An 11,400-nucleotide genomic window follows, 5' to 3' on the forward strand; every position below is an offset into this window, starting at 1 on the left:
GCACGGCTGTCCCGCCTGTAAGGTTGCGCTGCAGACGTGCCCCATCATGCCCGGCCCGCATCCCCTTCTGCCCCCTCTCCCGTCTTTGCTCTGGGTTCAAGCCAGGTGTCTCGCCCCCCCGGGACGGTCCCAAGTTCCTCCCACTTCGGACCTCAGCCTGGCCTCCCAGGGAGGCTAGTGTGCAAAATACTGTATGTGAGGGTAGGGGTGTGTGTGCGCGCGCTCGGTCGCGCGCTCCTCCGAGTGGACCCAACTCGTGTGACGCGGGGGGCGGGGGCGGGCGCATGCCAGAGATGTGCGTCCATGCCGACGTGTCCCCGAGGTTGGGGCGGGGGTGGCGCCCCGGCCGGGCGGTGCAGGCGGAGGGGCGCGCAGAGACCCAGCCCCGCCCGAGGCCGCTCGCACGGCGGCCCCGCCCCCGGCTCCGCCCCGCCGGCTTCGCGGGCTGGAGAGCGAGGGAGCCGCGGGCGAGGGATCGCAGGATGAGCGATCGCGGCCCGGGCAGCCGGCAGCGGACGCGCCCCCCGAGCCCACCGGCCCGCGCCCCGCGCGCCCCACGGCCCCGCGGCCCCGGTCCCGGCCGCGCCGCCCGCGTCCCCCGAGGCCTGCGGGCCATGCCCGGCCGGCCCTGAACGCGGACCGGGGGGCGTCCCCTTGCGCCCGGGCCCCGCGCTGGCGCCCCCCGGGCCGCCGCCCGGCGCGGGGGCCATGGCGTTCACCTTCGCCGCGTTCTGCTACATGCTCACCCTGGTGCTGTGCGCCTCCCTCATCTTCTTTGTCATCTGGCACGTAAGGCCGGGCTGGGGCTGGGGGCGGGGTAGGGGGGTGCCGGGGGCACACGGAGCGGGAGGGGGCCGAGCAGATGGGCTCGGGGTCCGCGGAAACTTGGAGCCTCCTCTCCGCTATACCCCTTCGGTCAGCTTCTGTTCGCCCCCATGAATACCCCCTCCCGTTGTCGGCTTCCTTCCTGGGGCCCCCTTCCTCCGCCGCCCCCGCCTGTCTGTGGGTATGTCAGTTGGTCTCTGACCCCCTGCCCCTGCCCCACGCCGCCTTGGGGTGTGGGGCAGAATTCTGGGATTCTTGTTCCTTTCCTCCTACCACCCCCCAATCCAGTCGCCCCCGTTTGTCTGTCGGGCAGTTTGTCTGTCTGCTTGCCCCCCCTCTGTGGGTTTTTCCAGCCGGAGTGATGGAGCCGGTTGCCATGGCAACTGCATCTGTTTACAGGACCCACAGATCGCAGAGTCCATTAACCCCTTCCCTCTCACTCACCTCCCTGACCCAGCAGCGATCGGCTCTTAAGCAGACCAGAGACCTCGTCCCCACCGCCAGCTCACCTTGGGCTTCCCTGCCCCCTCCTTTCTGGGCTTCCCCTCATCAGGTTTCCTCCCCACTTCCCATTTTCCCTCCTCTTCCTTCCCACTTCCCCCTTTGTCTGGTATCCCCTTTGGTCTGTCTCTCACTCTGGCCTGGCTTCACACCTGCTCTTTCTGTGTCCATTTCTCATCCTTCATCCTAATCGACTCCCCTTAGAGTCCCTCTCCCTCATTCTCTCTGGGGTCTTCTCCTCAGTGGTCCCCTCTGCCTGGCTCCCTTCCTCTCACCAAGAGCTATATCACTCAGCTTCCAGCTCATTGTTTGGGACGCTTGCCCCCCCCCCTTGACTGCCCTCCCTCCACCTCTCTCCCCTCAGTGAGGACTGCCCGTCTTGGTCGTCTTGGTCGGCCTGGTCTGTCCGTTTCAGCACCCTGTGCTCCAGGACATCTTCCTGATCTTCATGCCCTCTAGGGGGGTTCCCTTACCCCTCTGCAGTCTCTCCCCCCTGTAACCCACTCTTTCCTTCCTCCTCATTACCTCACCTGCTATCACCTGGTCTCCCCACTTCCTCTCTTTTTCCTGGGACCTGCTGCCTGCCCCCATGAGCCTGTCTGGCTCTTGACCAATCTCTCCCTTCTCCATCCCCCAACCCCCTCCTCAACCTCAGGGTTCCATGGGCTCTCACTGCACCCCTCCTGCATAAGGAGTGAGCCCCTGCAGGCTCCTTCCAACACATTCCCCCCTCCCGTCTCCAGCCCTCTCCCTGGTTTTGCCTCTCCCTCCCTCCCTCCCTCTCTCTCTGTGGGTCTCTTAGTTGCTTTTTCTTTTCTCCCCCTTTATCTTGATCTCTTGATCTCTCTGAGCTTCCTGTCTCATCCCAGAGTTGTGGACAATCCTGGGGGCAGGAGAGCTGGGGTCCCAAAAATCAGGAGAAATTGAGGGTCACAGGCTGGGAACACAGACCTAACCAGTTCCTGGGAGAAAGTTCCTGGAAATCTAGTAGCCCCTTTTCAGGCCTCTCCCCACCCAAAGACCTCCCACAGCCCCTCTGGGGGTCCCTATTCTTAAGGGCTACTCAGAGCAGTCCTCCATCCAACACACCAGTGTCAATGCTTCCTGAGAACCGGGGTCTGGGCAGCTGAAGGAGAGTCAAGGATGAGTAGGACTCAGGCTTTGCCCTTGTAAGGCTCCTAGGCTGCGGGAAAGGGCCCAGCAAATATTTATTGAGCACGTATTATGCGTCAAGTCTGGTGTTCACTCAGCTAAGCTATTTAGTTCGGTGATCTTAGCAAGTCACTCATGCTGAGTCTGTTTCCTTGTGGATAAAGTGGGTTTGTTGTAGATACATCAGAGTGCCCAGAGCATGACCTACTAAGGGGGGTGGGATAGGCATAGGTATAGGAGGTGTGGTCCTCAATCCGAATTAGTAAGAATCAGAACCTTCCAGGGCAGGACCCCAGATCCCACCCCAGACCCTGAGCCCAGTCCCCAATAGTCGCTAGGCAACCCTGGTGGTGAGTGACGCGTGTCAGCTGTCATCGTGGGGGATTGTTTGTTCCAGGGGGCTGAGTCAGAGCCAGGCAGCCTGGGGGGTGGGAGGCGCGACACCCGCTGCCTGCTGGTGGTGCCAGCTCTGGGGCAGACAGACGGCACCCTTCCGCTCCCTGCTGGACCCTGTTGCTGTGCCTGGCAGGCAGGTGGCTGCCCAGAGTCCATGGGGAGGGGGGTGCTGCTCCAGATGGCCCCGGCTCCCTCCAGGAAGCCCATGTTCTCTCCTTCCAAGCCGTCTGGGGTCCGGGATACGTGGGGGTGATGGGCCCTGTGTCTGGTCTGGTGCTGAGGGGAGGGGACCCCAGAAGACTCTTCTTCCAGACCTCCTTCCATGTCAGCTCCCACTGCCCCCCACCCAGGTCTGTCTTATCATCCCTCCGAACACCTGTACCTCCCAAGAGTTCCCCATCCCAAGGAGTACACTGCCATCTCCCAAGTGCCCCAACACCCAAAGGCAACTTGGGCCCCTGTGCCTCGACTCCTGCCATTCAGCCCACTGGAGTCTGGCTTCTAAACAGCTCTGCAATCCCTCCACACCTCTCCACTCTCACTGCCGCTGTCCCCATGCCTATCATCATCGATGAGCAGCACCTGCCACCCTTCCCCCACTTCCTCACTGGCCTGGCCTTCCTAGGATAAAGCCATTAAGAATTTTAATGCTGGAGTCTACCTGGGTTAGAATCCTGGCTTACCACTGACTAGCTGTGTGGCCTTGGACAAGTGACTTAGCCTGTCTGTGTCAGTTTCCTTATCTGCAAGACGGATAGGATAATACCAGGACCTACACCGTCAGGTTGTTGCAAGCAGTAAATGAGGTAGTAAGCGTAAAGCCTGCTGTCATACAGGTCTTCGCTGGGACTGTTCGCCAATGTGTGCTTCCCGCTCCATCCAACCTCAAGTGTTAGCCTGACCGTCCTACTCTGCTGCTTATAGCCCTCAATGGCTCCCCTTTATTTTGGGTTAAAGTCCAAACATCGGGCCCGGGTCACAGCATCTCCGCCCATCTCTCACATTCCTTCCTTCTTCCCGCTCACCTCACACCGTCACTCGACCCCATGGAAGCTGCAGCTTCCTCAATGTTCCTTGTTCTTTCAACCTTCTGTCTTTGTACCTGCTGTTCCTGCTGCTCGGACTGCCCTCCCCCCGCTTGTTCACCAGTCACCCACTCAGAGTCCAGCCTGAACTCTGCCCCCCATCACGCCCAGTGCTGGACCAGGCACCCCAGTAGTCCCATCACCCTGGAACATTCTTCACAGCTCTCCCAAACAAGGGAGCCTACCCAGGCGAGGGCTGTGCCTGAGGCCTCTGGGGCCCCGGTGGCCCGCAAAGGGCAGAAAAAGACACCATCTCTTGGGATGTTTTGGACGGAAGCGTCGTGAATATGGCTTGACTTGGGCGATAGCACACCAGGATGCCATTCCCCATTGTTGGGTGACCTTGGGCCAGGCCCCGCCCCTCCCTCAACCTCAGTTTCTCCACCTTTGCATCAAGTTCCATCTGGTCCAGTGCCCATGCATGAATTCCTGAGTCACGGAAGGACGGGTGGGGGGCCATCAGCTGCTGCCCCAACCCTGACAGGCACACACTCCTCCCCCAGATCATAGCCTTTGACGAGCTGCGGACCGACTTCAAGAACCCCATCGACCAGGGGAACCCAGCGCGGGCAGTAAGTGATACATGTGCTGTGCCGAGGTGTGTCCGTCCATCTGTCTTTCCATCTGTCCCAGGAGAAGGGGGATGGGGGACGGGAAGAAAGGGTTGCGTGGTGGGACCGGCGCCGGCCGTGGCCCTTCCTGTCTGCCCCCGCCCCCAGCAAACACCTGGCGCGGGCTCAGGGCTCGGGTTCCTCCTGGCGGGGCGGCCGTTGCCAGGCTCTGGGCCGTTGCCGTGGAGACGCGGGTGAAGGTCCCTCCATGGTGACGGTTGCCATGGGGACGGCGCGGCTGCTTCCCTGCCGCAGCGACTGCTCTGGCGCCCCCTGGCGGCCACTTGAGGGTCGGCGGGGGATGTAGGGAGGGCAGCGGGGGCACCCCCAGTGCCCGCTCCTCCGCCTCCCCCATGCCAACCTTTTCCTCCCCCTACAGCGCGAGCGTTTAAAAAACATCGAACGCATCTGCTGCCTCCTGAGGAAGGTCAGTGTCAGGGCCAGTAGCAGGAGGCTCCTATCCCAGGTTGGCCCTTCTCTCTGCGACCCCGGAGTGCGGCCTTGCCCCTCTGGGCCCCTCTGGTCTGCCACCGGGAGGGAGTGGGAGGCTCGAGGCCTCTTTAGTCCCCAGAGGTTACGGTGGGGGGCACCTCCCAAACCCCGGCTCCCCTCTGTGCCCTTGAAGGTGCGGGGTACCCTCCCACCGGGCAGCTGACCTCTCACCCTCCCTCCCCAGCTGGTGGTCCCGGAATACTCCATCCACGGCCTCTTCTGTCTGATGTTTCTGTGCGCGGCAGAGTGGGTGACCCTGGGCCTCAACATCCCACTCCTCTTCTACCACCTCTGGAGGTGAGGGCCTCAGCCTCCCCAGGCTTGGCCGCCTCTGGAAGCTGCCTTGGGGAGGGGGGGGACGGGAGAGCAGGGGAGAGATGGGGGGAGCTCTGAGGTGGCCTGAGCTCAGGCCCCTCCCTCACGCCAGGTACTTCCACCGCCCGGCGGACGGCTCTGAGGTCATGTATGATGCGGTCTCCATCATGAATGCGGACATCCTCAACTACTGCCAGAAGGAGTCCTGGTGCAAACTCGCCTTCTACCTGCTCTCCTTCTTCTATTACCTGTACAGGTGAGGCCCTGCCCGCCAGTCAGAAGCCAGGGAAGGGATGTGCCTCCAATTCCAGGAATGGCCGGGCCCCAAGTTGCCGCCTTTTTCCCCTAAGGACTGAGGGCAGCCCAGGGTATGGGGGGGTGGGCGGCCAGTACCCGGGCCTACTCGGGATTCGGCTCACTGCCTCCTCTTCCTGCAGTATGGTTTATACGTTGGTGAGTTTCTAAGGGGGAAGCCGGCCAGGGAGCAAGCCCAGAATGGACCGGACGCCTGTGCACCCCCAGCCCTACCCCTAGGCCGCAGAGGCCTCATCCCTGGGGAGGGAGGGGGCACTGGTGCCCCCAGCCTCCTCTCCACCCCTCCAAACTGCTGCTGCGGGGACTTCCCGCCTTCAGAGCCCCCTCCCCTTGGACCAGGGCTGGGCAGAGCTCTAAATGGGGCAGGGGCTCCTCTGCCAGCCTGTAGGCATGGCAGTCAGTCTTGGAAGGGGCGGAACCTCCGGCCTTGTCCACTTCTGGGGGGGAACATGGACCCTGCCAAAGGGCAGGGCTTGACCCTGGAAGTTCTGGGCCGCCCCCCTCCACCTCCACCCTGAGGCTCCCCCTGCAGGTGGGGGGGTACCCGCACCGGGAATGAGCAGGCTCAGCAGGGGGGCAGTCCCACCCCTAGTCTGCCCTCTCCCCTCCCCCAGGCTCTCTCTCCAGACCTCCCCCTTCCCCATCCCCACTCTCCCCAATCCCAGCCTGTCCTGTCTCTTGGACCCATTTTCTATGTTGCCTGGAGGAGTCCGGCACCCCCTCCCCGGCCATTTGTGAGAAAATATGAATAAACTACTGCAAACACGTGGGCCCCGGTTCTGCTCCGGAAAGGCTTGAAGAGGACATGGGGCACAGGGACTCTAGAGGGAGCGGCCCTCAGCTGAATCCCCAGTACAAAGAGGCTCAAACCACCCGCCCACGGGACCCTCTAGGAAACCCCTCCGATGGATCAGAGGCCTTCACGGTGTCGTCAGCAGCCGCTCCCTTCTCTCCTCCCTTTCCTGGCCACAGCCAAAGAGCCATTCCTGCTGAAACCCTTCCACCTCCCTCTCAAATTGGTACCAAGGCCACCAACTCCAGGAAGCCCTCCCCTGGGTGCCCTGAGCCTGGTAAACCCGGGCAATGGCGAGCCCCCGCCCAAGCCCCGTCCCCAGGAACAAGGGTCAAATACAATCAAGGAAATCAAATCTTCAATATATGGAAAAAAATCAGTGCCAGTGGGGGTCAGGGGTCACCGGACCAGGTGGAAGGTCAGCCAGTATATGATGAGGGGCTGGAAGGCCGCAGCTCCCAGGGTCAGGTAGAGCTGGAGGCGCTGCCGGGGAGCTGGGCCCCCCACGGTGTCGGGGCCCAGGGCCGCTGTTCGAAGAGAGCGCACCTGAGAGAAAGGAGGGCGCTGAGGCCGGGCCGGGCGGGGTAGGCTCGTTCCCAGTTCCGACCCCGGGGTGAAGCGCGAGGGGCAGCCCCAGACTCACGATGAAGTACATGAGCGCGGACGAGTTCCAGGCCAGGGCCACGTAGTAGCCGTCACTGCCGAAGAGCAGCCCAGTGAGCACGCTGAGAATCATCCTGTGGGGGCGGGGGGGGGGCGGATGGGGGAGGGGGAGAGGAGAAAGAGAAGGGTCCGGGCCTCAGACGGGCCCCACCGCCCACCTAGACCCCACCCACCACCACTGGGGCCCTTTATCTCCAGTCTATCCCCCCGAGGCTCCTGGACTCAAAATGAACCTAGAAGGCCTAGGACTCAGTGTAGAATGTGGACGTGAAACCCCCTTCACTCCCCCAGCACAAGGCCCTTCTCCCCTGTGTTCCCAGGGTGACTCGCCTACACTCCTGACCTGAGCAACTGTACACGGGTCCCGAGCACAATGCCAAAAGCAGCTGGTTCCTCTAACAGAAGAGCCAGGGCCCAGAGAGGGCAGACACAATTCAAGGCGACAGCTACACCAGCTGGGGACCCACGGCAGCAGGCCCCTCTCCCAGGCCTGCTTCTGGCCTGGCCTGTAGGCACTCACCCCACGTATTTGTAGCCGCTGTAGGCTAGCAGGTGGAAGGTGCTCAGGTCACTGCGGACGGTGGCCAGGTAGACGCCCAGGAGCAGGGCAAGCACCTCCATCGCGACCCACACCAGCGCTGTGCTCGCACACAGACCCAGCACCTCCGGGGAGAACCTGTGACCGTGTGCAGGGAAAAGGGCTGTTTGGAAACCAGCCGTCCTGTGGCAGGTGTGAGACTGAGGACACGGGCTGGCCTTGGGACCGGCCACACAGGTCCCCTAGGGAGGTGAGGAGAGCAGGAAGGGGAGCTGATGGGAATGGGGAGGGCGTCGGGGACTAACCTTTTCTGAATGCCCAGTGCCATCCCAGCCAACAGCACGTAGGTGATGAAGGCCATTGCTGCCAAGAGCCAGAAAGATGTCATTCGCCTGGTTTCCTCAATCAGAGCCCCCGGGCTAGGTATTTGGGGCCATTTACACTCCCTACCTCCTCCCCATACATCCCTTCCTGCGTGCCCCCACATATGCATAGGCCCAGCCTCCACAGTCACTCCTACTACCCTGCCTGGGATGCCTTTCCCTGCTCAGCCCTCTCTCCCTGTGTAAATGCTACCTGACCCTTCTCTCAGGACCGCCAAGCCACCTCCTTCCCTGTCCCTGTGTTAGGAAACTCACTAACTCAAGTTTCCTGCTTGGATCACACCGTATCATGGGCCAAGGCTATTACTAATCCTAGACCAACTGGCAGGAGCCAGACTGATCTTTAGTCTGGACTAAAATACAGACTTGGAGACAACCCAGACTCTCCCCAGAGTCCGGCCATGGGGAAGACTTCACCTCAGCCAGTAATTTTGGGTCTGGCCACTGGCGCTGGCTTTGGCCGTCCCACCAATGTAGAGGGCTCCCACCCAGTTTACCTCTGCTGTTTCCACAAAAGCTCAGAGCCCGGGGGAGCTGGGCTTTCACAGCCTGGAACTCCTCGGCCCTCTTCTCTGCCCCCTCGAAGCACCAGAACTGACACACCCACCAGAAAGCACAGGGTCTGAAGTCAGGAAACGAGCTCTACCACCTATAAGCTATGTGGCTTCAAAGACAGTTGTCTCCCTGAGCCCTGACTTCCACACGTAAAATGGGGATGGCAAGTCCTGCATTACAACGTGGCTCTGGGAGGAAGTGGACTGGAGGACAGAAGAACCGGGGCCAGCCCGGAGCAACTGAGCCAACTGGCTGCCCGGGCAACCCGCCTGCAGGCCGCGCGGGGCCACTCACCCCTCCTCCGGGATGTCCACCATGGGCTTCGCCTCTTGCAGGCCCCAGGACAGAGAGGAGTCAGAGGGCCAGCCTGCCAGCCACTGTCCAAGGTGGGCAGCCTGACCCCATGCCACGTGGATGGGCAGTTATGGGAACCCAGAAGGGAGTGACCGCTTCCTCTGAGAAGGCAATGTTGGAGGACTTGGGGGACCAGTAATCGCTGTGACACTGACTATTATTTTCAGTGTGCCCCCTGCTGAGTGCACATCACCTCCCTGAATCTCCACAACAGTCCTTTGTGGTGGAGTCTGTTGTCATTCCTGGGTACGTAAGAGTAAAAGCAGCCAGCCTGAGGTCCCATTCCCAGAAGCCGCAGGATCAGGTCTAAGCCCTGAGCTCCAGGCTGTGGAAGGACACGATCCCAGTTAAAAGGCAAGAAGATCGCAAAAGGGAAAACTCCGAAGGCCCTGAGGGCACTCGCGGGAAGCTCCTTACTGGTCTTGCTGCTCTGTCTACTAGGTGTCTAGCAACCACCACACACAAAAGCACCGAGCAGATGCTGAATCAATGCACGAGCGTCTCTCTCCTTGTTGGGGCCTCAAGGCACAAGTCCCCCACGGTCCCCCAGCCCAGGTCAAAGAAAGACTCACTGGGGATATAGAGGTCAGGGGCGTTGAGATCTTGCCGCGGGGGCAGAGGCACATCGCGACTATACTGCACCTCCCAGTTCTGGCGGTGGCAGCAGCAGCCAGGGCACGAGAAAAAGATAAAAAGAAAAGAAAGAAGGGGGTTGAGATCTGGGGGCCAAACCCTGGGACGGGCAGAGGGAGGCGCAGGGCCCCACCAGCTCACCTGGTAGGCAGCTCACCTGGTGTGTGTAGGGGAAGACCAGTAGCCCCAGCTTCTTGGCCACATAGGCTGTGTCCACAGCAAAAAAATACTTGAGTTTGTTCACAGACACAAAACGGTGCAGCTGGGAGAGGAGAGAGGAGGCTGTGGGCAAGCCGCACACCAAACCTCAGGGTGCTCCTCGGTGTGCTCCTTCCCTGAGGGCTGCTGGGAGAATTAGGCGGGATCCCGTGATGCCCCATCCCTGGCCACAAATCTTGCCACCCTTGCCCTGGGGGCGGGCCACACCTCCTTGTGCACCATGTCCTTCCCATGGGATGCGATGGAGCTGCCATAGGCCATAGCCACGTTGGCCATTGGGTCCCCAAGCAAGTGGTTGACATTGAAGGCCACGTCGGCTCCTGGAGCTGGATATTCCCCTGGCTGGCTGGAGTAAGCACCGCTTGTGTCATCGAAGAGGGGAGGGGGGTCTGGAGCTGCCCGGGCCCTGTGCTTGGAGCCTGTGGGTTTGTAGGTACTGGAGTAGGTGACAGGAATATCAAGCATGAGCCCAAACCACCACCCCTATCCCCAGGCTGGGAAGCCCTGTATGGGTCCTGGGGCCACCCAGCAATCGGTTAGTGAAATCCGGGCTGCATAGGGGTAGGTAACCCAGAAAGAACTTTGATGAGGGCTCCTTTTCCAGAGGTACTAAATGTAGGCAAAGAAAGAGCTGAGGCAGCGCCTGGAAGCGGCTGCCCACCTATAGGTTTGGGGGGGCGGGCTTCTCGAGGGAAGTGATCTCTGAACTGAGCCTTGGGGGAGAGAGAAAGTTCCTAGGTGAAGATAACTAACTGCGAGGGCACCCCGCAGGAACAAGGGTGGGAAAAGCGATAGCTGGGTACCCAAAGGCCCTGGGCTGTGGTGAGAGCCCCAACAGGGCCATGACAGGTAAAGAAAGTTCCGAAGGCAGACCCCGTTCGTGCCTGGGTCGGGCAAGGGAATCCCAGCTGTGCTGTCACCGCCCGATCTCAGGATCGGACCCAAAGGGCGAAGTCCGGGACGCGATGTGGAGTCCCGCAGGGCGGAAACCCGAAAGACACCCGCCGCCCTGGGGAGCGGTCACGACTGGCCCTCTCCCTTAGGGTGAGCGGGCCGCGCCGCCGACCCTCCTCCGGCCGGTCGGGCCGCGTCCCGCCCGCCCCGCGCCCCACGCACCGTGGGCTCCGTAGCCCGAGTGATAAGCCATGGCCGCGATGCTGGCGCTCCCCAAGGGCCCGCTGCGCCGCCTCGTGGGTACGAATACTAATAAGCCAGCTGCTCTGCTGCCTGGGCGCCGGCCCGGGTTACGGAACAGACCGACACGTCCGCGAACTCTCCGACCGCAGCCGCCATGTCCTCAGCGTTATCCTCCGTCGCCTACCATTGGCTCCTCGGCGGCGCTAGCTCGTTCCTCCCCTCTCCCAATTGGCTGCTGACCCGACCTCGCCGAATTGGATTTCAGCAGTAGTCAACTTCCGGGAGGGAGAGAGGCGGAGCAATTCAAGGCGCTCTCGGATTGGATGGTGGGTTTGCTAGTTCGGGGCCAGAGCAGCCAATGGATGGGTTAAGGTAGGAGGGGGTTGAGAATTATTTCCGCGCCTGCGTAGTGGGGCGCATGACGCTCGCCGTG

The 11,400-nt window shown here is 61.6% G+C and overlaps 2 protein-coding genes across 2 annotated transcripts; one reads left to right on the forward strand and one right to left on the reverse strand.

Moving 5' to 3' along the window:
- The first annotated feature begins 681 nt into the window (after positions 1-681).
- On the forward strand, positions 682-6,457 carry CNIH2 (cornichon family AMPA receptor auxiliary protein 2). The gene is made up of 6 exons (XM_044259738.1): positions 682-789; positions 4,463-4,531; positions 4,950-4,997; positions 5,247-5,359; positions 5,490-5,633; positions 5,815-6,457. Exons 1-6 carry the CDS (start codon positions 709-711, stop codon positions 5,840-5,842), a joined length of 483 nt encoding a protein of 160 aa, XP_044115673.1. The 5' UTR covers positions 682-708; the 3' UTR covers positions 5,843-6,457.
- Positions 6,458-6,826: 369 nt separating this feature from the next.
- On the reverse strand, positions 6,827-11,157 carry YIF1A (Yip1 interacting factor homolog A, membrane trafficking protein). The gene is made up of 8 exons (XM_044259737.1): positions 10,947-11,157; positions 10,038-10,249; positions 9,769-9,873; positions 9,551-9,629; positions 7,992-8,049; positions 7,669-7,824; positions 7,129-7,222; positions 6,827-7,031 (listed from the first exon to the last, which is right to left on the reverse strand). Exons 1-8 carry the CDS (start codon positions 10,975-10,977, stop codon positions 6,885-6,887), a joined length of 882 nt encoding a protein of 293 aa, XP_044115672.1. The 5' UTR covers positions 10,978-11,157; the 3' UTR covers positions 6,827-6,884.
- Between the last annotated feature and the right edge of the window lie 243 nt (positions 11,158-11,400).

The sequence above is a fragment of the Neovison vison genome, chromosome 7 (assembly GCF_020171115.1).
Source record: "Neovison vison isolate M4711 chromosome 7, ASM_NN_V1, whole genome shotgun sequence".
NCBI classification, from domain to species: Eukaryota; Metazoa; Chordata; class Mammalia; order Carnivora; family Mustelidae; genus Neogale; species Neogale vison.